Source organism: Chlorocebus sabaeus, chromosome 26, assembly GCF_047675955.1.
Source record: "Chlorocebus sabaeus isolate Y175 chromosome 26, mChlSab1.0.hap1, whole genome shotgun sequence".
Classification (NCBI taxonomy): Eukaryota; Metazoa; Chordata; class Mammalia; order Primates; family Cercopithecidae; genus Chlorocebus; species Chlorocebus sabaeus.
The window spans coordinates 31552836-31578967 of record NC_132929.1 but is presented as its reverse complement, the minus strand read 5'-3'; the positions used below and the strand labels follow the sequence as shown (position 1 = coordinate 31578967).

Sequence of the window (26132 nt, the reverse complement as noted above, 5' to 3'; positions counted from 1 at the left end):
CAAGGAGGTTCCTAGGTCTTTGTAACAAGTCCCCATCATTCTTTGAACACTTTCTGGCAGAAGTTGTTCCAGGCTTCTCTTGTATTTTGCTTGGCTCAGCTATCTGCAGTCAGCCATTTTCCTAGGAGCGCTGGTCCTATTTAGTATAAAATGGTTTTTACATGCTACAATTTGGGTGCTTGGTGTGCTCATTGTTACTGGGATATACTCTTAGGCCATCTCAGTGAACAGAGTTCAGAAGCATATGCATGTGTGTTTGTGTGTGTATGTGTACTATACACACAAGTATACACAAAGATCTATAGCTATTTCTATATCAATCTGTAAATACATATACTTAAAAATCATGAATTCGTACTGATTTTTTTCCAATTCAAATCTAACACCTGAGTTCCTTTATAGCCGTAAGTACCTTTTCTAACAGTGACAAAATTTGACTTTTATTATCCTTAATATAGTTATTTGTTCATTTAATTATGTGTTCAGTATAACTAACTTCCTGACCACGCAGACGTCTCCTCTGCCACTTCAGCTCTTCACATCCGTGGATGCCAGTGGGAATATTGCTATTCTCTATGCAACGTCCTTATGTAACGCTCTCCTCCCCTCCTCAGTACCCTTGCCAGTGGGCACCCTTCTGATACATCTCGGTATGGCACCTCCCTCCTCCCCTCAGTGCCCCATGCTGGCGAGCAAGCCAACTATGCACCTCTGTGAAATTCCCCCTCACCCCACAGACGTTTTCTGTAGTGGCTTGTGGTTGACTGCTCTGCACCAGGAACAGAAGAGGAGAAGGAACTATAATTTCTTTTATAGGTAATTAGGAATTCATATATCACATAGGAATACAATCTTTGAGTTGGAAGAGACCTTGTAAATAAATCATTTAGGGTGAGCAGGGGTATAGAAAATGGGATTCTTTTGGGTTGGAATTCTGGCCCTGTTACTTACTTGGTGAATCTTGCATAATTATTTCACATCAGTGAGAGCAGAGTATTTAAGTCTGCTGATTCTCCCCATCCCCTTGCTGTCTCAGAAATATTCTACAGCATTTGGAGCCATGCCGGAACCAGTTGAGCACAACTGCTTCTCAGTCTATCATGGTTATCTACTCCAGCGCTGAATCTTTAAGTCAGATTGCTGATTTGAATTGCTAAACCCGTTGTTCTGCTGAATTCTGTGGCAATTGATGTTACTCCTTTACAACTTCTGTTTCTTCTGGCCTCCTTGCCAATTGTATCAAAGTTTTAAGAGGATAAATGAATGGGGAGCAGGTAGGAGCAGTCTGGAGATAAATGCAGGGAGAAAGGCATAGCATAAACAAAAAGCATTTTGATAAGACTTTTCTGAAAGTTGAGTAAATATGTCTGTAGCCCATTGTTATAACTCATGGCTGGACTCAAATATCTGGCTTCGACTCATGTGAGACCTGTTGGGGCAATAAAGAGAGTAATATGAACAATCATGGCCGTGAATAAAGATGCTTTAGTGAAAGTATTCTCCTATGGGAGAAAGAGTCAACCTAAATAAATAACAGCTGCCTTTAACTGCATATGCACTATATGCCAGGCACCAGGTTAGATTTTTTCATACTTTAGCTGTAATCATCACGACATTATTGCAAAAGTAGGAAGTATTACCCCCATTTTAGAGATAAGGAATATGAGATTCTGCTTTCTTCAAGAACCTTCTCCCAGTAGGTAGCAGCTCTGGGATTGAAAAACAGATCTCTTTCATAACGAACACTTTGGTCCTTCCACTTTCCTGCTAGTAATACACAAATAAAATAATTTAAAAGAAGAGACTTTTTCTCAGGAAGATGACGAATGTGAATGCAATGTGTGCAAAATTAACTTGTAATTGTTATGCTCTCATTTCCACATCTTCTGTCTTTTCTTGTTAAAGCCTATAGGTGGACCTCTGAAGTACTTGATTTCTGTATTTGCTTGACAAATATTTGATGAACACTATGTATCAGGCATGTAGGTCAAGGCATGAGGTATAATGATATACAATAGACTTTACCAACTTTATAGCCAAGAGGGAGAGAGAAACATTAAATAAATTATCACACGTCAATGTTTTATAAGTGTTATTAAGGAAAACAGTGTAAGATGAAATTATATATAACAGGCTGGGTGCACTGGCTCACGCCTATAATCCCAGCACTTTGGGAGGCTGATGCGGGTGGATCACCTGAGGTCAGGAGTTCGAGACCGGCCTGGCCAACATGGTGAAACCCTGTCTCTACTAAAAATACAAAAATTAGCCAGGCATAGTGGCGTACACCTGTAGTCTCAGCTACTTGAGAGACTGAGGCAGGAAAATTGCTTGAACCCAGGAGGTGGGGGTTGCAGTGAACTGAGATTATGCCACCGCACTCCAGCCTGGGCAACAGAGCAAGACTGCCTCAAAAAAAAAAAGTATATCTAGAAATTAATTAATTTTATATGGTGTGGAGAAGGGAGAAAATATCAGGGAAATTGAAACTAAGGATGAATAGGAGTTAGCAGATGAAGAGTAGGGCAAAAAGCTTTCCGAGTAAATAGAACCACATGTGCAAAAGATGGGATGGAGACGAACCTGAAGGTTGGAGTGCTAAAACAAGAGGGACAATGTCAGCAGATGAGGCTGGAGAGGACAGCCTGATCAGGCAAGGCCTGGCATGCCATGTTAAGGATTTGGAATCGGATACAAAGTGGAATGGAAATAAAATGCGCACACACACACACATCCATTGTCATCATCGTTAACATTATTTTTCATAGTTAATATTTGTTCCCCATATGCTTAACATTTGTTTGCTAGTTATTTCTTTATTCTTGCTGCTTCACCTTTCCATCTGGGATCACTTTTTCTGCCTAAAGTATATCATCTAGAATTTCTATTTTCTTTTTTTTTTTTTTTTGAAGATGGAGTTTCACTCTGGTCACCCAGGCTGGAGTACAGTGGTGCAATCTCAGCTCACTGCAACCTCCACCTCCCAGGTTCAAGCGATTCTCCCCGCTCTGCCTCCAGAGTAGCTGGAATTACAGGCGCCTGCCACCATGCCTTGCTAATTTTTGTATTTTTACTAGAGATGGGATTTCACCATGTTGGCCAGGCTAGTCTCAAACTCCTGACCTCAGGTGATCCACCCGCCTTGGCCTCCCAAAGTGCTGGGATTACAGGTGTGAGCCACTGCACCCGGCCCTTGAATTTCTTTTACTGACTGTTTGTTGGAATTGAACTTTCTCAGTTTTTTTTTTGTCTGAAAATGTATAGATTTTGCCTTCTTTTATGGAATGGGCGTGGGGAAGAGTAAAATTTACAAAGAGTGAAATGCACAGATCATAAACGTACAGTTTGATGATTTTTAACATGTAGAGCCAATGACCCAATTATGATATAGAATATTGCCATCATTCCAGAATGCTCCCTTGGGCCCTCTTCCAGTCAATTCTACCCCTCTACTCTCTATAGGCAACGTTTTGTCACCATGGATTACTTTTGCCTGTTCTGGAACTTCATGTAAATGGAATGTACATTATGTACTCTTTTGTGTCTTGATTCTTTTTTTGAGAGTCATCCATGTGGTTGTTTGTATCAATGGCTCATTCTTTTTCTTGCTTAATAGTATTTCATTGTATGAATATAACCATTCTCCTTTGATGGACACATTGATTGTTTCTAGCTTTGGGCTATTATGAATAAACCTACGGTGAACATCTACAAATCTTTTCATAAAAGTATATTTTTATTTCTCTTGTGTAAATACCTAGGAATGGAATTTCTGGGTCATAGGATTTATGTCTTTAACTTTATAAGAAACTGCCCAACAGTCTCCCAACGCGATTGTACCATTTTAGTCTCCCGTTGGTAATATGCGAAAGTTCTAGTTGCTGCACATTCTTTCAGCAACATTTGAAGTTTCAGCCAAAGCCTTCCTGCTACTCCTGTCTCCCAGCCTTCTCTAGTAACCTACAGGTTATCAGCTCCATGTGTATCCTTCCAGTGGTACTTTGTGTGTAAATAAACAGATATGGTGCTATCACACTTAAAAGTAGTGATAAGATGTAAAGTGATGAGTTGTTCTTTCTTAGAAATTATATAGTATTGATTCAATAAAGTCCAGTATTCTAAATGAAGAATACTTTCATAACCACATTAATGGCAGCAGTTTCCTTTCCTACCCCCGTGTTCTCTACCTGTGGTTGTCAACTTTAGTGTCCATCTGAATCATCTGAAGAGTTTGTTAAAATACAGACTACCCCACAGTGTGTGATTCAGTAGGTGCGGGCCTCAACATTTGCATATGTAACAAATTTCCATGTGATGTTCATACTGCCAGTCCATGGAATCCACTTTGAGAACTACTGCTTGCTCCTAAATCGAAGGATTCTGGATATTTCTTCTTTATTGTGGCTATTACTGTTAAAAACTCTTGAAGAATTTTTGACTCATGCATTTGGGTATCATAGACTCTAGCTTTACAAGGACACTTCTAATTGATTTTATTTCTCAGTGTGGGTGATCTTCCATTTATATTTTTATAGACTGTTTCAAATAAATTTACATACCAGAGGAAGAAAACTGGTGTCAATCCATAGGTTCCAGTTTTTCGTTTGGAAAATATGGTTGCCATAAGTGATGTAGCATGTTGCTCAAGAGAAAAAAAGGAGGCCGGGCACGGTGGCTTACACCTGTAATCCCAGCACTTTGGGAGGCTGAGGCGGTGGATCACCTGAAGTCAGGAGTTCCAGACCAGCCTGGCCAACATGGTGGTGACATATGAGAATCCCATGTATGTCTCTACTAAAAATACAAAAATTAGCTGGGTGTGGTGGCGGGCACCTGTTGTCTCAGCTACTCAGGAGGCTGAGGCAGGAGAATCACTTGAACCTGGGAGGCAGACGTTGCATGCAGTGAGCCAAGATCATACCACTGCACTCCAGCCTGGGCGACAGAGTAAGACTCCGTCTCAAAAAAAAAAAAAAAAGGAAAAAATATGCATCCCTCCATAGCAACTTTTTTGTTGAATATTTTGTGTTTACCTTATTAACCTATTTAAATACAGTACTATTCACATCTGAATCACTATACTATGTTTATAATTATTTATTTCACATTTTTGTTTGGTTTAGTTTTCCGTATGTCTGTCACAGATGTAATTGCAAGCTGTTGGACAGAGCTTTAAAACCACTCAGTGCAGTAAAAATGTTATTTATATATATATATATAAACACACACACACACACACACACACACCCCTACACACACACTAAAAAATGAATGCTAGCCATTTTCTTTTCTTTGTTCTTGTTGAAGACAGCCTCTTGCTATGTTGCATTCCATCTGGACTGCTTGTTCTCTACACCTGTTGTGTAGCCATCATCTGTGGGTTTCCATTTGCCATCATTGTGAGAATTCACTTGATCTCTTTGCTGTGTTGAATGCACTGTTTAATTTCTTGTTTTCTTCATTCCAAATTTATTCCTTCTTTGATGGCTTACATCCTCTGTACGAGGAGCAGGTACTGTTGACTGGAGCCTCTCACAGTAGAATGATCTGAACCTACCATTTCATTGTGGGATTCTCATATGTCACAATTTATAGCATTTTTTTTTCCCTTGGATCACCCAGTTTCCTCAGAGAGGAGTCTTCTGTTTGGTGGATGCAGGTCTGGCAGCCTCTGTTCCCAGACACAAGTTGGGGGATGAGGCTGGGGTCTCATTAGGCAAACTTTTCCCTGCTTTTAATAAGGTGTCTTACTCCTATTTTCAGCTACTTTAGAAAGGTTTCTTGTTAATCCAGAATTTGTCAGCCCCTACTATGTGCCAAGTATTCTGCTGATTTCAGAGGGTATAAAGTTAATGAAAAGATGGCCGGGTGCAGTGACGCACGCCTGTAATCCCAGCACTGTGGGAGGCCAAAGGCAGGCAGATCGCCTGAGGTCGGGCGTTCAAGACCAGCCTGGCCAACGTGGCGAAAGTAAAAATACAAAAATTAGCCGGGCATAGTGGTGCGCTCCTGTAATCCTAGCTACTCAAGAAGCTGAGGCAGGAGAATCGTTTGAGCCCGGAAGGCAGAGGTTGCAGTAATCTCGAGATCGCGCCACTGCACTCCAATTTGGGTGACAAAGTGAGACTCCATCTCAAAAAAATAATAATAATTATAATTATAAAAAGTTAATGAAAAGAAAGTTTCCTAAATCTCAGCTTTAAAAGTGGAGGAAGGCATAAAGTTTTGGCCTGAGATACGAGATAATGTGTGATAAACGCTACATAAATGAGCCTCTGACAATGAGAAGATTAATTCCATCTAAGACTTTTAGAAAAGATGGCATTTGGGCTTTGAAGAAAGGGCAGAACTTTCTTTAAAGAAAAAAATAGAATGTAAAATTTACAAAATGTTAAGTAAAAACTTTCATGACCTTATTACTTTAATAGCTATTTTTACTTTTACATATTTCCTTCTAATCTGTGTGTATTTTTACAGTTGTCATTTAATAAATTTCAGCATTCTTATTTTTTCAATTAATATAATTATTCTGTTATAATCATTAACTTTTTTAACGGCTTCAAAAGATTCTGCCCAGATGATATAGGGTTTTAATAGTGAAGTAGTAAGGGAATCCAGCTTGTATAAAAACTCAGAGGTAAGTAAAAATGGAGTATATATATATTTTAAAAAATAGATTTATGAGGGTGGGGGACGACAGAGGAATGGGAGAAGGACGAAGAATAACAAAAGAAAATCTCTCAAGACTTGCAAGAAATGGAAGGATATACAGCCCTGCGTTTTGTGTTCTTGTTTTTTTGTTTTGTTTTGTTTTCGTTTTTGTTTTCTGCATTGTCAGGAAATTGAAGAGCAGTTAATAGATGTCTTCATGAATTGTGGAGAAAATCTCAACCCTAGGAAGCTACCTTTTAATTAACGCTGCCTGCATAGATATCACATTACATCACATTACCAATTTGTTTCTCCTTGTCATTCAAAAAGGGCACATCTCTTTGCCTATAATTTGCAACTTTCTATTTTATTTTCAAAAAACAATAAAGTTCTCTTTACTCATGAGTGGAAAAGGGAAGGTTCAAGCTTTAGTGAAGAGCCTTGGTCTGGTATAATTTTGTCCCTGTTTTGATTACGGAAAGGGTGTTTAACTTTTGTTCCTTTTTTTACTTATTTAAGCACTATCCAGATTTCTGTTAATAGTACTCAGTATCAATATTCTAAAATTATTGAAGAGATTTTTCTCTAGTTGCAGCATTTATGCTGCTTTCCCTCCTTTTCAACATGTGAGAGATTACAATCTCAACACATGAAAGTGATGGAAAAGACAATTCTCTAGCGTGAAATTATAAAATGAAGTTAAAATCAATGCAAATATTAAAATAAATGGCACTTAATTTTGAAAGAAATTTTTAATCAGTATAGCTTATCAATTAATCTTAGCATTTAAAATAACTAGTTCTGTTTTTTGTGGTGGGAAATGCAAGGAGAAAGGTTAAAAGTTAAATGTATCTGGGACAGCTGTGTTATTTATAATTCCCCTGGAATTGTTTTTGATTAATGCTTGTTACATTTTCCCCATGAGGCTGGGAAGTGTTTCAGTAAAGGCTAACATGGATGGTTTTTAATATCAGGAGTTCCACAAATATGGATTAACTTTTTAGAGATATATCATAATCCCTTTTCTCAATTATGGTCATGTAAATTATAACTGCTACCTGAACTTAAAAAAAGTAAGATAAGTAACGTTATTTGCTGTTGTCACTTCAATTATACCTGACCACTTGAGAGAAATGGTACTTGTTAATTAAGTCATGACAGAAGCGATTTTTAATCGGCAGGATCCAGTTTTGGAGATTCCTACCTATGTAATGTAGTCTGGTTACTTCCCAGTAAACTGGTATAGTGAGAATTTGACCATCAGGGCCAATGGAATATTTCAGTTGGCCTATTTATTCATTGACCTTCCAGAAAAAAAGGGTAATCTGTAAGTGTCTCCGATTTTTGGGAATCCTTCCCCTCAGAAAACTGAAATTTCAGCTTACATGTTTTCCTCTCTGGTTTTCAATTCCATCTTTATTTCTGATACCTGAGGATTTCCTTTCTTTCTTGCGAGATCAGCTATATATTTAATTTTATTTGGTGATGGAAGAAAGTTATTTTTTTCTAGCATCTCCAGTCAGAGTTTTTTTTGTGTGTTGTGTTAATTTACCGTATGGGTTTTGGAATTAGTTGAATATTTAATTTACAGTCATGCATTGCTTAACAACAGGGGTACATTCTGAGAAATGTGTCATTAGGCAGTTTCATCATTGTGCAAATGCCATAGAGTGTAGTCACACAAACGTATAAAGTATAGCCTACTACACACCTAGGCTGTGTGATATAGCCTTTTCTTCCTAGTCTACAGACCTTTACAGCATGATAACTGTACTGAATACTGTATGTAGTAGTTATACAATGTAAATATTGTGTGCCTAAACATATCTAAACATAGAAAAGGTAAAGTAAAAATGTGGTATTTTATGGGACCACCATCATATATGCTGTCCATCATTTGCTGAAATGTCATTCTGCAGCATGACTGTCTTATTTAGTGAGACCTCCTGGAACAGGGGTGTTTGTAAATCTTTAGAAGGAAGAAGGTTAAAATAAATAATCTATGATATGTATATTTTCTCCTACTCAGACCTCTTCTGAGAAAGACATACAAGCTACTACTTGCCAATGAAATAATTTTAGAATAGAATCAGTTAATTTGCTATCTCTTGTGCTATAATATTTCATATTTGTTGATCTTTCAAAATTTTAAAAAATGCTTAAATTTTATGGGCTCATAGTAGGTATATGTGTTGATGGGGTACATGAGATATTTTGATACAGACATTCTATGTATAATAACCACATCAAGGTAAATGAGTTATCTGTTATTTAAAGCATTCATCATTTCTTTATGTTACAAACATTCTAATTATTCTCTGTTATTCTAAAATAAAAAACAAATTATTGCTGACTGTAGTCACCCTATTGTGCTATCAAATACTAGCTCTTATTCATTGTATCTAATTATATTTTTGTACTCGTTAACCATCCACTTCCCCCAGGTCCTACTACCCTTCTTACAAATGCATGAGAACATACAAAGTTTGTTTTTGTCTTTCTGGCTCATTTCACTTAATGTCTTCCAGTTCTGTGTTGTTGCAAATCATGGAATCTCATTCTTTTTTATGGCCGAATAGGACAGCAGTGAGTGTATGTACCACATTCTCTTTATCCTTTCCTCTGTTGATGAATACAGGCTGATTCCAGATCTGCTGCAATACACATGGGAGTGCAGACATCTCTTTGATGTACTGGTTTCATTTCCTTTGGGTATATAGCAGTGGGATTGCTGGACCATATGATAGTTCTATTTTTAGTGTTTTGAGGAAACACCATAGTGTTCTCCATAGTGGTTTTACTAATCTACATTCTCATCAACAGAGTATAAGGGTACGCCTTTTGCCACATTCTTGCCAGCGTTTGTTATTGCCCGTCTTTTGGATAAGAGCAATTTTAACTGGGGTGAGATGATATCTCATTGTACTTTTGATTTGCACTTCCCTGATGATCAGCGATGTTGAACACCTTTTCAAATACTTGTTTTCCATTTGTATGTCTTCTTTTGAGAAATACCTATTCAGATCTTCTGCCCATTTTAAAATCAGATTATTGGAGTTTTTCCTATTGAGTTGTTTGAGCTTCATATATTTTCTGGTGATTCGTCTCTTGTTGGATAGTTTGCAAATATTTTCTCCCATTCTGTGGGCTGTCTCTTCACTTTATTGATTATTTCCTTTGCTCTACAGGAGCTTTTTAAGTTGATGTGATCCAATTTGTCCATTTATGCTTTGGTTGCCTGTGCTTTTGAGTATTACTCAAGAAATTTTTGCCTAGACCAGTGTTCTGGAGAGTTTCCTCAATGTTTTGATTTGAGTTTTCTATATGACAAGAGATAGGGGTCTAGTTTGATTCTTCTACATATGAGTATCCAGTTTTCCCAGCACCATAATTTATTGAAGAGACTGTCCTTTCCCCGTTGGGTGTTCGTGGCACCTTTGTCAAAAAGGAGTTCACTATAGATGTATAGATTTACTTCTGGGTTCTCTATTCTATTCCATTGGTTTGTACGTCTGTTTTTATGCCAGTACCATGTTGTGTTGGATACTATAACTCTGTAGTATAATTTGAAGTCCAGTAATTAATTTGACTACATTTTGTTCTTTTTGCTAAGGATGACTTTGGCTATTCTGGATCTTTTGTGATTCCATATATTTTAGGATTTTTTTTTTTTCTGTTTCTGTGACGTATGTCATTGGTATTATGATAGGAATTGCATTTAATCTGTAGGTTGCTTTGGGTAGAATGGACATTTTAGCAGTATTGATTTTTCCAATCCATGAACATGGAATATTTTTCCCTTTTTTTTTTTTTTTTTTTTTTTGGTGTCGTCTTCTATTTCTTTCATCTGTGTTTTATAGTTGTCATTGTAGAGATCTCTCTCTTCTTTGGTTAAGCTTATTCCTAGGTATTTAATTTTATTTATAGTGACTGTAAATGGGATTACATTCTTGATTTCTTTTTCAGATTGTTCACTATTGGCATATAAAAATGCTACTGATTTAATACCTTGTTTCTTAAATAAAAATAAATGCTACTGATTTTTCGTATATTGATTTTGTATCCTGCAACTTTACTGAATGTGTTTATCAGTTCTAATAGCTTTTGGGTGGAGTCTTTATGTTTTCCAAATATAAGTTCATATCATCTTCAAATAAGAACAATTTGATGTCTTCCTAATTTAGCTTCCCTTTCTTTCTCTTATCTGATTTCTTTAGGACTTCCAGTACTATATTCAATAATAGTGGTAAAAGTGGGTGGCCGGGCACAGTGGCACACACCTGTAATCCCAGCACTTTGGGAGGCCGAGGCAGGTGGATTGTCGGAGGTCAGGAGTTCGAGACCAGCCTGGCTAACATGGTGAAACCCTGACTCTACTAAAATTACAAAAATTACCCGGGTGTGGTGGCGCACACCTGTAGTCCCAGCTACTCGGGAGGCTGAGGAAGGAGAATTGCTTGAACCCGGGAGGCAGAGGTTGCAGTGAGCTGAGATCATGCCACTGCACTCCAGCCTGGGTGACAGAGCAAGACTCTATCTCAATGAAATGAGAAAAAGAAATGAAATGAGAAGAAAAGAAAAGAAGAAATGAAAATCTTGTTCCAGATCATAGATGAAAGGCTTTCAGTTTCTCCCCATTTACCACGGCACTAGCTGTGGGTCTGTCATATATGGCTTTCATTGTGTTGAGCTATGTTCCATCTATAGTCAGGTTTTTGAAGTTTTTTTTTTTTTTTTAATCATTAAGGGATGTTGAAATTTATCAAATGCTTTTTCAGCATCAGTTAAAATGATCATATGGGTTTTGTCCTCTATTCTGTTGATATGATGTTTCACTTTGATTTGTGTATGTTGAACCATTCTTTCATCCCTGATATGAATCCCACTTGGTCACGATGAATGATTTTTTTCCAATGTGTTGTCAAATTTGATTTTCTAGTATTTTATTAAGGATTTCTGCATCAATGTTTATCAGAGATATTGGCCTGTAGTTTTCTTTTTTCAATGAATCTTTGGTTTTGATATCAGAGTATTATTGGCCTTATAGAATGAGTATGGAAAGTATTCCCTCCTCCTCTGTTTTTTGGAATAGTTTGAATAGGATTGGTATTAATTCTTTAAATATTTGGTAGAGTTTGGCAGTGAAGCCATCAACTCCTAGGCTTCTCTTTTCTGGGAGACTTTACTACGGCTTCAACCTCGTTGTTATTGGTCTTTTTATGTTTTGGATTTCTTCGTGGTTCATTCTTGGAAGGTTGTATGTGTATAGAAATTTATCCATTTCCTTTAGATTTTCCAATTTATTGGCATATAGTTGTTCGCAGTAGTCTCTAATGATTCTTTGAATTTCTGTGGTATCAGTTATAATGTCTCCTTTTTCATCTGTGATTTTATTCATTTGGGCCTTCTTTCCTTAGTCAAAAAGTTTTGTCTATTTTTTTTATCTTTTCAAAACACCAGCATTTCATTTTTGTTGATCTTTTGTATTATTTTCTTTGTTTCAATTTCATTTATTTCTGCTCTGATCTTTATTATTTCTTCTACTAATTTTGGAGTTGGTTTGCTCTTGCTTTTCTAGTTCTTTAAGATGCATTGCTAGGTTTTTTTTTTTTAAGTTTTTCTACCTTTTCATATAGGAACTTACAGCTATAAGCTTCTCTTTTAGTACTGCTTTTGCTGTATTCCATAGATTTGCTATGTTGTGTTTCCATTATTATTTGTTTCAAGAAATTATTTAATATCCTTCCTAATTTTTTCATTGATCCGCTGATCATTCAGGAGCATACTGTTTAATTTCCATTTGTTTGTATTATTTCCAAGTTCCTCTTGTTATTGATTTGTAGTTTTATTCCATTGTAGTCAGAGAAGATACTTTTAAGATCTTAATTAAAAAAAATTTTTTTCATTTTCAAGACAGGGCTACTCTGTTGAACAGGCTGGACCGCAGTGGCACAGTCATGGCTCCCTGCAGCCTCAACTCTTGGGCTCAAGTGATCCTCCTACCTCAACCCCCTGATGAGCTGGGAGTACCACTCTGCCTGTTTTTTTTGTTTGTTTGTTTGCTTTTAAGAGATAGGGTCTATGTTGCCCAGGCTGGTTTCAAACTCCTGGGCCCAAGAAGTCCGCCCACCTCGGCGTCCCAAAGCGTTGGAATTACAGGCATGAACCATTGTGCCTAGCTGAGTTTTTAAATACTTGTTTTGTGGCTAACATATGGTTTATCCTTGAGAATGATCCATATGCCAAGGAGAAGAATATGTATTATGCAGCCATTGGATGAAATGTTCTGTAAATATCTATTAGGTCCATTTGGTTTACAGTGCAGATTAAGTCCAACATTTCTTTGTTGATTGTCTGTCTGAATGATCTATCCAGTGCCGAAAGTGGGATGTTGAAATTTCCAACTATTACTATATTGAAATCTAGCTCATTCTTTGACTTTAACAATATTTGCTTTATATAACTGGGTATTTCAGTGTTGGATGCATATGTATTTATAATTGTTATATCTTCTTGCTGAAATGATCCCTTTATCATTGTGTAATAACCTTTTTTGTCTCTTTTTTTTAGTTTTTGTATTGAAATCTATTTGATCTAATACAGCTGTTTCTGCTCTTTTTGGTTTTCATTGACATGGAATATTTTCTCTGTCCCTTTATTTTCAGCCTATGTGTGTCTTTATAGGTGAAGTGTGTTTCTTGTATGCAACAGATTGTTGGGTACTGTTTTTTTAATCCATTCAACCACTCTATAATTTTGATTGGAGAGTTTAGTTCACTTACATTCATTGTTATTATTGATAAGTAAAGACTTCTGCCATTTTTAATTTGTTTTCTGGTTGTTTTGTGGTCCTTTTTGTGAAAGTGTTTTCTTTAGTGGTATGCTTTAAATTCTTGGTTTATCTATTTTATATGTCGGTTGTAGGTTTTTTAACTTGCTGTTACATGAGGGTTGCAGTTAACATATTACAATGCATTATTTTAAACTGATGACAATTTGATTGCAAAAACAGGAAAAGAGAAAACTGTTAAAAACTCTACACTTTATCCCTCTTGCTTTTTAACTTTTTCTGGTTTCTATTTGTATCATCTTCTATTGTCTGTCTTTAAAAATTGTTGTAGTTATTATTTTTGATAGATTCATCTTTTAATCTTTCTGCTCAAGATATGAGTAGTTTATATACCACAATTACAGTGTTATAATATTCTGTATTTGTCTGTGTACTTACTGTTACCTGTGAACTTTGCACCTTCAGATGATTTCTTACTGCTTATTAACATCCTTTTCTTTCAGACTGTAGGACACCCTTATAGCGTTTCTTGAAGGATAGGTCTTTATGTTGATTAAATCCCTCAGCTTTTGTTTGTCCAGGAAAGTCTTTATTTCTCCTTTATATTTGAAGGGTATTTTCACCGGATATACTATTCTAGAATAAAAATTTTTTCCTTCAGCACTTTAAATAAATCATGCCACTGTCTCCTGGCCTATTAGGTGTCCACTCAGAAACCTGCTGCCAGACGTATTGGAGCTCCTTTGTTTTTTGTTTTGTTTTGTTTTTTAATTTTCTCTTGCTGCTTCTAAGATCCATTCTTCATCTCTGGCCTTTGGGAGTTTGGTTACTAAATATCTTAAGGTAGTCTTCTTTGGGTTAAATCTGCTTGATATTCAATAACCTTCCTGTGCCTGAATATTGATATCTTTCTCTAGTCTTAGAAAGTTTTCTGTTATTATTTCTCTGAATAAACTTTCTACCCCAATCTCTCTTGCTACCTCCTCTTTAAAGCTAATAACTCTTTTTTTTCTTTTTTTGAGACAGAGTCTCACCCTGTTGCCCAGGCTGGAGTGCAGTGGCGCGATCTTCGCTGACCACAGCCTCTGCCTCCCAGATTCAAGCATTTCTCCTGCCTCAGCCTCCTGAGTAGCTGAGATTACAGGTGCGCACTGCCGCGCCTGGCTAATTTTTGTGTTTTTAGTGGAGACAGGGTTTCACCATGTTGCCCAGACTAGTCTCAACTCCTGACCTCAAGAGATCCACTCGCCTCGGCCTCCCAAAGTGCTGGGATTACAGGCATGAGCCACAATGCCGGGCCCAGTAACTCTTAACTTTGCCCTTTTGGGGTTATTTTCTAGATCCTGTAGGCATGCTTTGTTACTTTTATTCTTTATTTTTACTCCTCCAACTGTGTATTTTCAAATAACCTGTCTTCAAGCTCACTAATTCTTTCTTCTGTGTGATCAGTTCTGCCACTGAGAGATTCTGATGCATTCTTCAGTTTGCCAATTAATTTTTTCAGCTCCAGAATTCTGCTTGATTCTTTATAAGAATCAAAGAGGTTTTTAATCTCCGTTAAATTTATCTGATAGGATCCTGAGATCCTTCTTTGTGTTTTCTTGTATTTCTTTGAACTTCCTCAAAACTGCTATTTTGATTTATCTTAGAGTTCACATATCTCTGTCCCTCTGGAATTGGTCACTGGTGCCCTATTTAGTTTGTTTGGTGAGATCATGTTATCCTGGATGATGTTGATGCTTGTGGATGTTCATTAATGTCTGAACATTAAAGAGTTAGGTATTTATGCTAATCTTCACAGTCTGGGCTGGTTTGTACCCATCCTTCTTGAGAAGGCTTTGCAAGTATTCAAAGGGAATTAAATCTTGTGATCTAAGTATTTGGTCACTGAAGCCATATGTGAGCATATTAGGGGGTACCCCAAGCCTAGTAGTGATGCGACTCTTGTAGTCTCATAGAGACATCAACTTGCTGCTCTTGGTTAGATCTGGGAGAATTCCCTGGATTACCAGGCATAGACTCTTGTTCTCTTCTCTTACTTTCCCCCAACCAGTTGGAGTCTCTCTCTCTCTTTCTCTCTCTCTCTCTGTTCTGAGCTGCCTGGAGTTGGCAGAAGGGTGACACAATCCTGTGGCCACTGTCACTGGGACTGTGTTGGGTCACACCTGAAGCCAACACAGTACCGGATTTTGCCTAAGGCTTGTGGTGACTATTTCCTGGCTACTGCTTGTGTTTAAGACCCAAGGGCTCTTCAGTCAGCAGGAGACGAATTTGCCAGGGCTGGGTCTTTCTCTTCAGTGCTGTAGGTTCCCTTCTGGCCCATGGTGGGTCTAGAAATGCTGTCTAGGAGTTGGAGCCTGGGATTAGAGACTTCAGGAATCTGCTTGGTGCTTTATTTCACTGGGGCTGTCATGGTACCCAGGTTGCAAGACAAAGTCCTTTTTATTCTTCCCTTTGATTTTCTCAAGCAGACAGAGTCTCTGCCCATGGCCACCACTGCCCCAGACCTGTGGCTACTACAGTCTGGCTACTGCTGATATTTATTAAGAGCCCAAGGTCTCTTTAATCAGTAGATGGTGAGTCCTGCCAGGCCTGGGTCTCTCCCTTTAGGGCAGTGGGTTTCCTTCTGGCCCAGAGTGGGTCTAAGGCCAGGAATCAGTGACTTAGGAGTCTGATTGGTGCTTTATTTTACTGTGACTGAGCTGGTACCCACGTTGCAAGACAGTCTTTTTTTTTTTTACTTTTCCCTCTCCTTTCCTTAAGCAGGAGTCTTTCCCTGTGGCCGCCACAGCTGGGCATGTGTTGGATCACACCCGAAGTCAGCATAATACTGAGTCTTGCCCAAGGTCTGTGGCAACGGCTGCCTGGCTACCCCTGATGTTTATTCAAGGCCCAAGAGCTCTTTAGTCAGCAGGTAGTGAAATCTGGCAGGACTGGGTCCTGTCCTTCAGGGTGGCACTTTCCCTTCTGGCCCAGGATGGGTCTAGAAATGTCTGGGAGTTATGACTTAGAATGGGGGCTTCAGGACTCTTGTTGCTGCTTTATTTTATTGTGGCTGTGCTGGTATCCAAGTTGGAGAACATAGTTTCCTCTACCCTTATCTCTCCTCCTGGAGCTATGAACTGTGCTGTCTGAAGTTGGAGGAGGGGTGACACAATCACACCCTTGACCGCCTTGTCTGGTGTCTCACTGGTTCGTGTGCATCCCAAGTCTGCTGACTCCAAGCCCAGCACAGTACCAGGACTTGCTCAGGGACTACAGTCCTTGTGGTCTAGACTGCCTTTTAAGTTTATTTAGGATCTCGGAGTGCTTTAGCCTACAGGGGCAAGGCTTGCCCAAACTTAGCCGTAAACTGCTGGGATGGATGATTCTCCTGTGGCTGAGGTTGGTCTAAATACTCCCTCCATGGGTGCCAGTTGACTTCTGCCCTGTTTTGCTTTCCATTGCGACAGGGCAGCACTGAGTTCCAATGCAAAGTCCTACAATCACTTTGCTTTTCCTCTTGCAAAGGCATAGATTCTCTCTCAGCCACCACACTGTACTGCCAGGGGATGTAGGAGGGGTGGTGTAAGCAATTCAAGACTGTCTTTCCTCTCTTCAGTGCCTCTTTCCTTCATAGGATGTTAAAACTAGGTACTGTGATTGGTCACCTGATTTTTGGTTCTTATGCAGATGCTTTCTTGTTTGAATAATTGTTTAATTTGATGTTCCTTGGTGGGGACTGTCACGGGAGAGTTGTAATGAGCTGTCTTGCTCTGTCTCCTCCTCCATATTTGTTGATCTTAAAAAATGCTCCTGTAAATACTGTTGTACTTAAGTCCTTGCGTACATAGATGTACATTTATCTAGGGAAGCATCTAAAAATAGAGTTCCTGGGTTTTTGTTTTAGAACTTTAGTATTCGTCAAGCATCTCTTTAGAATGATCCATCAATTTACACTCTCACCAACAGTGCTTTAGAGCTCTTTCTGCTGACTGGTGAGATTATCTTTTCATGTGTTTCTTAGCCATTCTATATGCTATCTTGTACTAGGTTAATTATATTTTACATATTGATTTTTAGGAGTTATTCACATATTCTGGATAATTATCATTTGTCTCAATGATGTATATTTTAGATACTTCTTCCTGTAGATATTTTAGATATGTCTACAGGAAAAAGTATCTAAAATATCCCCTTTTTTTTTCGTTTTGCACATGATATTTTTTCTCATACTAAAAGTATATACTTTTATTATTGTGGAATTTAATAATTTTTGCCATTAGGGTTGTATTTTTAAAATATTTCCAAATGCTATAGAACTATTGTAAAATTTTAAATTAACTTTAAAAAAATTTTTATTTTCACTTTTAGACTTTATCTGGAATTTGGTTTTATGTATTAGTACAAGATAGTGATTGAATGTTATTGTTTACTTCTTTACTCGTTTCTACTCCTCTTTATGAATTTTGGAATTATTTGTAAAGATCCATGAAAAAATTTGAAGGGAGAGTGGGAATTGTATTAAATTTATAGACTACTTTGGAGAAAAAGATAATATTAAATATTTTCACACATAAACAGTGGATTTCTCCATTTACTGAAGTCTTTTTTACGTTCTTCAATATTTTATAGATTTTTAAAATAAGGTCTTGCTCTGTCACCCAGGCTGGAGTGCAGTGGTGTTCATACCTCACTGTAATCTCAAATTCAGGCAATCCTCCTGCCTCAACCTCCCTAGTAACTGGGATTACAGACACAAGCTATCATGCCTGGCTTATTTTTTGGAAGGTGGGGTCTTGTTATATTGCCTAGGCTGGTCTTGAACTCCTGGGCTTAAGCGATTCTCTCACGTTGGCCTCCCAAAGTGCTGTGATTATAGGTGTGTGCCAGCGTAACTGGCAATATTTTATAATGTTATCTATGAAGGTTTTTTTTATATTTCTTATTAATTTTATTTCTGATCTAACAGTTTTGTAACTCTTGAATTTTAAAAAAATGTATAATGTTTTGTAATATTTTCTTAACTTTTTATTTTGAACAATTTCAAACCTACAAAACAGTATAAGTAGTATAGTATACACCTGTATACCCAAGAACTAGATCCACAAATTGGTAACATTTTGCTTATTCCCCTTTATTTGTATACACACACATACACACATGCGCACACAGCATAGTTTTGTCCAGTTTTTTATTTGTTAAGTTATTTGAAAGTAAGTTGCAAGATTTATACTTTATCCCTAAACACTTCACTATGTGTCTCTTAAATCTAAGACACTCTTTATAAAACCTCCATGCCATCATATCAAAGATATTTAATATTTGATACTTTACAGTATCCACACATTATTATATACTCTGTTATCTGTTGAATGGGATTTTAAAAATAACCTTTTCTAGGTAGTTATTACAAATGATTATGGGCTGGGTGCAGTGTCTCACACCTGTAATCTCAACATTTTAGGAGGCTGAGGCAGGCAGATCACCTGAGGTCAGGAGTTTGAGACCAGCCCAGCCAATGATAAAACCTTGTCTCTACTAAAAATAGAAAAATTATCTGGGCATGGTGGTGCATACCTGTAATCTCAGCTACTCAGAAGGTTGAGGCATGAGAATTACTTGAACCCGGGAGGCGGAGGTTGCAGTGAGCCAGGATCACACCACTGCACTCCAGCCTGGGTAACAGAGTGAGACTCTGTCTCAAAAAAAAAACCAAAAGCCAAATGATTATGAACTTTCGATTTTGTGTATGTATATAGCAATAATTAGAAACTCATATTAGTTGCAATACTTTGGCTTTAGATTTTCTTGAGTGCAGTGATAAATTCTTATTCAGTGTAGTAAGTTGACTCAAATTTTTGCTTAGCTTTGTAAATAATCAGGTCATCTACAAATAATTTTCTTTTTTTCCTATGTAACTTTTAATAAAATTAATTATTGGAAAATTCTTCAATTAATTTTAATATCCTAATTACTTTATTGATATATATTTTTAAAAATATTGTATCTTAGTTAACTTATAAGTACATGAAAATGAAATCTAAATATTTGTATTTTAGGAAAATTCACGAATCGTGAGAGTAAAAGTTATAGCTGGAATAGGCCTTGCCAAGAAGGATATATTGGGAGCTAGGTAAGTATATCAATTTGGATTATAATTTTAAAACTTTGTATTTGTTAATGTTTTTCTAAACTTTGGTTAAATTAAAAATCAAATAGTATTAGTAAATTGTTGTGGAAAGTATAATAATAATATTACCAGTTGGTGGTTTACTAAATCTCTTGGTGTCTGAATTACTAAATTTGTGAAATTAGGCAGAAGTACAAATGATAGCAATAGTCACAAGATACATTATTGAACTCTGGTTCTGGAAATTTGTAAAATTCTAACAGACTAATCCTTTAGCCGGTAACAACCATAAACTCTGGCCTTAATACAAAAAGCAGCAACTTGAAGGCAGTGGAGAGTGAACAGAGCAGGCAGATTCTGGTGGAGAGTTCATGTTTGGAAGAAGGGAATTGTACTGAGTGAGTTCCTGATACTGTGAATTGGTCTGAGGGCAGGTAGAATCAGAACCTGGAAAAATTGTAGTCTTCATGGCCCAGGAAAGTAGCAGAATCCAAACTTTGGTTCAATTAAAAATCAAATCAGGCTGGGCATGGTGGCTCACGCCTGTAATCCTAGCACTTTGGGAGGCTGGGGCAGGCGGATCAGTCGAGGGTCAGGAGTTTGAGACCAGCCTGACCAACATGGTGAAATCCCGTCTGTACTAAAAATAAAAAAATTATCCAGAAATCACTAGGAGGCGGAGAGGTTGCAGTGAGCTGAGATTGTGCCACTGCACTCCAGCCTGGGCAACAGACTGAGAAAAAACCCAAAGAAATTTTGTAGAAAACTAAGCCACCTGGGTAGAGTGTGAGGTACTTATTGTTAGGAGAACATTTGCTGTTAATTGTCAAATTCTGTAGATTTTCAATTTCAAGGCATATATTTTCAAGTTTGTTGTTGGGTAATAGATAAAAGATGCTTATGGTAAAAATTTATTCAAAATGACACAAAAGAGCATTTGTTTTTATATATCATATATTTGTTTTTCTTACCAGGACATAAGAGATGCCCTGTCTCAAAAACAAAAATACATACATACATACGTACCAAATAGTATTAATAAGTTGTTGTGGGAAGTAGAATAATATTTCCAATTGTTGATTTACTGAATCTCTGAATCTGAAGAAAACATGGCAATGGTAAGGATTCTGGAAGGGAGAGAGCTGAAGAGCTCAGCAACTCAACTGAAGACAAAAGATCTGAAGAGAAATCAGAGTTATTGCCTAAGAAACGGGGTTTGGGAGACTGAGGCAGACAGATTGCTTGAACTCAGGAGTTTGAGACCAACCTGGGAAATATGGTGAAACTCCCTCTCTACAAAAAATACAAAAAAATCACCTGGGCATGCTGGCGCATGCCTATACTCCTGGCTACATGGGGGACTGAGTCAGGAGGATTGCTTGAGCCTGGGTGATTGAGTCTGCAGTGAGCCAAGATTGTGCCAACGCACTCCAGCCTGGGTGACAAAGTGAGGCCGTGTCTCAAAAAACAAACAAAAACAGGATTTGTGGCTCTTGTCAGAACAAGATGATTAATTGCATGATAGTCTTAATCTGTTTAGTGTTGCTATAACAGAATTCGTAAGACCGTATATTTTGTAAAGAAAAGTGGTTGATTTGGTGCGTGGAAAGTTCAAGACTGGGCCTTTGCATCTAGTGAGGGCCTCAAGCTGCTTCAAGTCATGGCAAAAAGGGGGAGGAGACCTAGCGTTGGCAAAGAAATCACATGGCAAGAGAGGAAGCAAGGGGGAGGTGTGCCAGCCTCTTTTTGACAAATAGAGAGGAACAAATAGAATGAGAACTCACTCACTCTCAAGGGAGGGCATTAATCTATTCAGGAGGGATTTGCTCCCATGACCCAAATACCTCCAACTGAGACCCATCTTTCAATATTCCCACATTGGAAATCAAATCTCAGCATGCGGTTTGGAGGGTACAAATATCCAAACCATAGAATGATAAGCAGACACACACACACACATACACACACACACACACGGCAACAGCAGCAAAATTCACTCTCCAAAATACACACACACACACACACACATACAGCAGCAGCAGCAAAATTCACTCTCCAAAACTTAACATTTATAATATATGTCGGCCGGGCACGGTGGCTCACGCCTGTAATCCCAGCACTTTGGGAGGCTGAGGCGGGCGGATCACAAGGTCAGGAGATCGAGACCATCCTGGCTAACACGGTGAAACCCCGTCTGTACTAAAAATACAAAAAATTAGCCGGGCGTGGTGGCGGGCGCCTGTAGTCCCAGCTACTTGGGAGGCTGAGGCAGGAGAATGGCGTGAACCCGGGAGGCGGAGCTTGCTGTGAGCCGAGATCGCGCCACAGCACTCCAGCCTGGGCAACAGCGAGACTCCGTCTCAAAAAACAAAAAGCAAACAAACAAAAAAACCAAAAACCATTTATAGAATATAATGCAAAATTGCTTATCTAAAAGAACCAGGAAAATGGAAGGCATTGCCAGTAGAGAAAATATGCCCACAATAAATTTTAAAAATATGAAATGAAATGGAAATCATAAACAAAAGAAAATTCCAAGAGTGAAAAAACAGCATTTGAAATTAACATTATCGGGTAGATTTATCAGCCAAATGGAGAAGAGGAAAGATGAACTGAACTTAAAGATAGATCAGTAGAAATTGTTACCTAGTTGGAGGATGAGAGAGACGAGAGAGACAAACATTGGAGGTAAAAAACAAAAAACAAAAAAACACAGCCTTGGGGATTTGTTAGATAATATATAAAAGTCTAACGTGGATATCGTTATATAGTATCTTACAGTCTAACACAGAAAGGGGAGGGGAATGAAGAAGGCAAAATATTTTTTGGAGAAATATTGGCCAAGTTTTTTTTTCCAAATTTGATTAAATTCATATAGTATTGAAAAACACCAAGCAGGATAGTAAACACTAAGAACACAATGAGGTGTGTAATAGTCAAACTGTTGAAAGCCAGGTATAAAGAGAAAAATCTTGACAAAAAGAGAAAAATATGACCCTTTATATATGGGGGAACTACAAGTCAATTAATTACTGACTTCCTACCCAAAGCAATAGAGACCAGGAGAAAATGGAACAATAAAATAACAACCATCAATCCGTAATTTTATATACAGTGAAAATATCCTTTAAGGAAGATGGCAAAATAACATTTTCCAAAAAAAGACAACTAGAGAATTCATCATTGGCAGACCTGCCCTGTAAGATATCTTAAAGAAAGTCCTTTCAGCTGAAGAAAATTGAAACCAGATAGACACTCAGGTCCTCAGAAAGGAATAAAGAACATCAAAAATAGTAAATATCTGAGAATATACAAAACGTGTTTTCCTTTTATCATCATATCTTTTTAAAATAAAACATGCCTGTTGAAATCACAACCTGAAACATTGTTATATAGGATTTATATTGCTGATGTAATACATATAACAACTATGACGTAAAGGATGGAGCAGGTGTAAATTATGGACCTATGTGGTAGAATGGTACAATACTAAGTATAAGTTGAATAAAAGATTAATGATGTGTAGTGTAATATCCAGAGAAACCAATAAAAAATAGTGCAAAAAATTATAGATAAAAAACAGTAGAAGTTTTAAAATGAAGTTGTTGAAAAACTAAATAAACAAAAAAGCCAGGAACTGAAGCCCAGGGGTTCAAGACCAGCCTGGGCAACAAAGTGGGACCCTGTCACTACAGAAAGTCAAAAAATTAGCCAGGTGTGTTTGTATGCACCTGTGGTCCCAGCTACAAAGGAGGCTGAGGTTGGAGGATCACTGGAGCCCAGGAGGTCAAGGCTCCAATGAGCCGTAATTTTTTGCCACTGTACTCCAGCCTAGGTAACAGAGTAAGACCCTGTCTCCAAAAAAAAGAAAAAAAACATGCCAGAAAAGGAGAAACAAATGATCAAAAAAAGTAAACGAGGCCAGTTGTAGTAGCTCACACCTGTAATCCTAGCACTTTGGGAGGCTGAGGCAAGTGGATCACCTGAGGACAGGAGTTTGAGACCAGCCTGGCCATCATGGTGAAATCCCATCTATACTAAGACACAAAATTAGCTGGGTGTGGTGGCCCATGCCTGTAATCTCAGCTACCAAGGAGGCTGAGGCAGGAGAATCAGTTGAAGCCGGGAGGCGGAGGTTGCAGTGAGCCAAGATCACACCATTGCACTCCAGCCTGGGCAAAATAACTAAACCATTAAAAAAAAAAAAAAAAAAAAAAAAAAAGCCAGAAAAGGAGGAACAAATGATCAAAAAAAGTAAAAGAGGCCAGGTGCAGTGGCTCATGTTTGTAATCCCAACACTTTGGGAGGCTAAGGCGGGTGGATCACCTGAGGTCAGGAGTTTGAGAGTAGCCTGGGCAACATGGTGAAACCCTGTCTCTACTAAAAATACAAAAATTAGCTGGGTATGGTGGTGGGCATCTGTAATCCCAGCTACTCAGGAGGCTGAGGCAGGAGAATTGCTTGAACCTGGGAGGTGGAGGTTGCAGTGAACCAAGATTATGCCACTGCACTTCAGCCTAGGTGACAAGAGTGAAACTCCATCTCAAAAACAAAAAGACAATGTAAAGGGCAGGAACAATGGAAAACAGACAATAAACCTGGTAGACCTAAATCCAATCATATCAATAATTACATGGAACATTAATGGATTAAAATAAATATGAGACAGAGGTTGTTAGGATAAATTAAAAAACAAGACCCAACTATATACTGTCTTATGAGATGCACTTAAAATATAAAGACATAGCTAAGTTGAAAGAAAGTGGAAGCAAAAAGATATGCCATGCAAACAGTAAGCATAAAAAGACTGAAGTGGATATATTAGTATCTGGTAGAATAGATTTAAACACAAACATTTTCAAACATTTCGTGATGATAAAGAATAAAGTCAATCAAGAATATATAGCAATCATAAGTGTATGTGTGCCTGCTAAAATAACTTAGAAAAATATGAATCAAAATTTGACAGAATTAAAGGGGAAATTTTTTAAATTCCCACCATTGTAGTTGGAGGCATTAACACTTCTCTTTCAGCAGTTGATAAAACAACTAAATAAAAAAATCAAAAACATAAATTTGAACAATATTATGAACAACTTTGACCTAAAGAGCACTATTTCTAACAACTTTCTTTTCAAGTGTACATTCTTTTCAAGTGTACATGGTACATTCGATAGCGTAGACCACATATGGGCTGTATTAGTTTATTGCTGCATAATATTACCACAAACTGGCCGGGCGAGGTGGCTCACGCCTGTAATCCCAGCACTTTGGGAGGCCGAGGCGGGCGGATCACAAGGTCAGGAGATCAACACCATCCTGGCTAACACGGTGAAACCCGTCTCTACTAAAAATACAAAAGATTATCCGGGCGTGGTGGTGGGCGGCCCCTGTAGTCCCAGCTACTCGGGAGGCTGAGGCAGGAGAATGATATGAACCCGGGAGGCAGAGGTTGCAGTGAGGCAAGATGGCGCCACGGCACTCCAGCTTGAGTAACAGAGTGAGACTCCGTCTCAAATAATAATAATAATAATAATAATAATAATAATACCATGGTTGCTTAAAAGAACATACATTTATTGTCTCACAGTTTCTGTGGTTCAGAAGTTCCTGCATTGTTTAACTGGGTCCACTGCTACAGGGTCTTGCAAAACTGCTGTTTTATTTTATTTTTTTCTAATTTTTTTCTAATTTTTCTGTCTTGAAGTCTCTCACATGAGAGTGGCTGTAAACTCTAGCCCTGCCCTGATGAGACTCTAGGAATTTGGACATAGATGTTTACAATGTGCCTTTCATGGGTATTTCTTTATCCTGGCAAGTACCCTCATGCCTAAGTGTCTTACCTATGACCAGATGTCCCTCGCAGAGCACACTTGCGTATCCTGGCGGCTGCTCTTAGAGCTCTTGTCTGTGTCCAGTTTATTCCTACCAAAATAGCAGATAGCCACTCTGTAGGAGAATCCTAACAAAGAAGTTAGGGTCGAGTGTATCAGTCAGGTGAGACACAGGAGGCAACTCAACAAAACACATGAAATAACGGTGGTGTATTACTTAATAGATGCCGGAGAGAAGAGGGCAGCATGCCTCCCAGGGCCAACCGGAAGTGGGAAGCCATCCAGGACATGCACAGTCAACTAGTGGGTGGGGAACAGGAGAAAGAGTGCAAGGGACCTGTGGGCTGAGGCTTTTATTGGGATCCAGGGCATTTTCCAAACAGGTTTCCCTCAGGGAGTTGTCATTGGTGGGTTTAGAGCAAGCAGGCACAAATTTCATGGAGTCATGCTGTGTCTGAGAAATCTGTATTAGGTGTTCTCTAGGGGGACAGAACTAATAGGATAGATGTATATATGAAAGGGAATTTAGTAGGAGAATTGACTCACATGATCACAAAGTGAAGTCCCACTGTAGGCCATCTGCAAGCTGCGGAGCAAGGAAACCAGTCCGAGTCCCAAAACCTCAAAAATAGGAAAACAACAATGCAGCCTGCAGTCTGTGGCCGAAGGTATAAGAGGCCCCTGGCATGTCACTGGTGTAAGTCCAACAGTCCAAAAGCTGAAGAACTTGGAGTCTGATGTTCGA

General features: G+C 38.2%; 1 protein-coding gene across 1 annotated transcript in view; it reads left to right on the top strand.

Moving 5' to 3' along the window:
* NEDD4 (NEDD4 E3 ubiquitin protein ligase) overlaps positions 1–26132 on the top strand; it is a 167711-nt gene that overhangs the window by 5719 nt on the left and 135860 nt on the right. The window contains exon 2 of the mRNA XM_008016512.3: positions 19483–19556. Within this exon, the coding sequence (XP_008014703.3) occupies positions 19483–19556 (74 nt within the window). The remainder of the gene's footprint in view (positions 1–19482; positions 19557–26132) is intronic.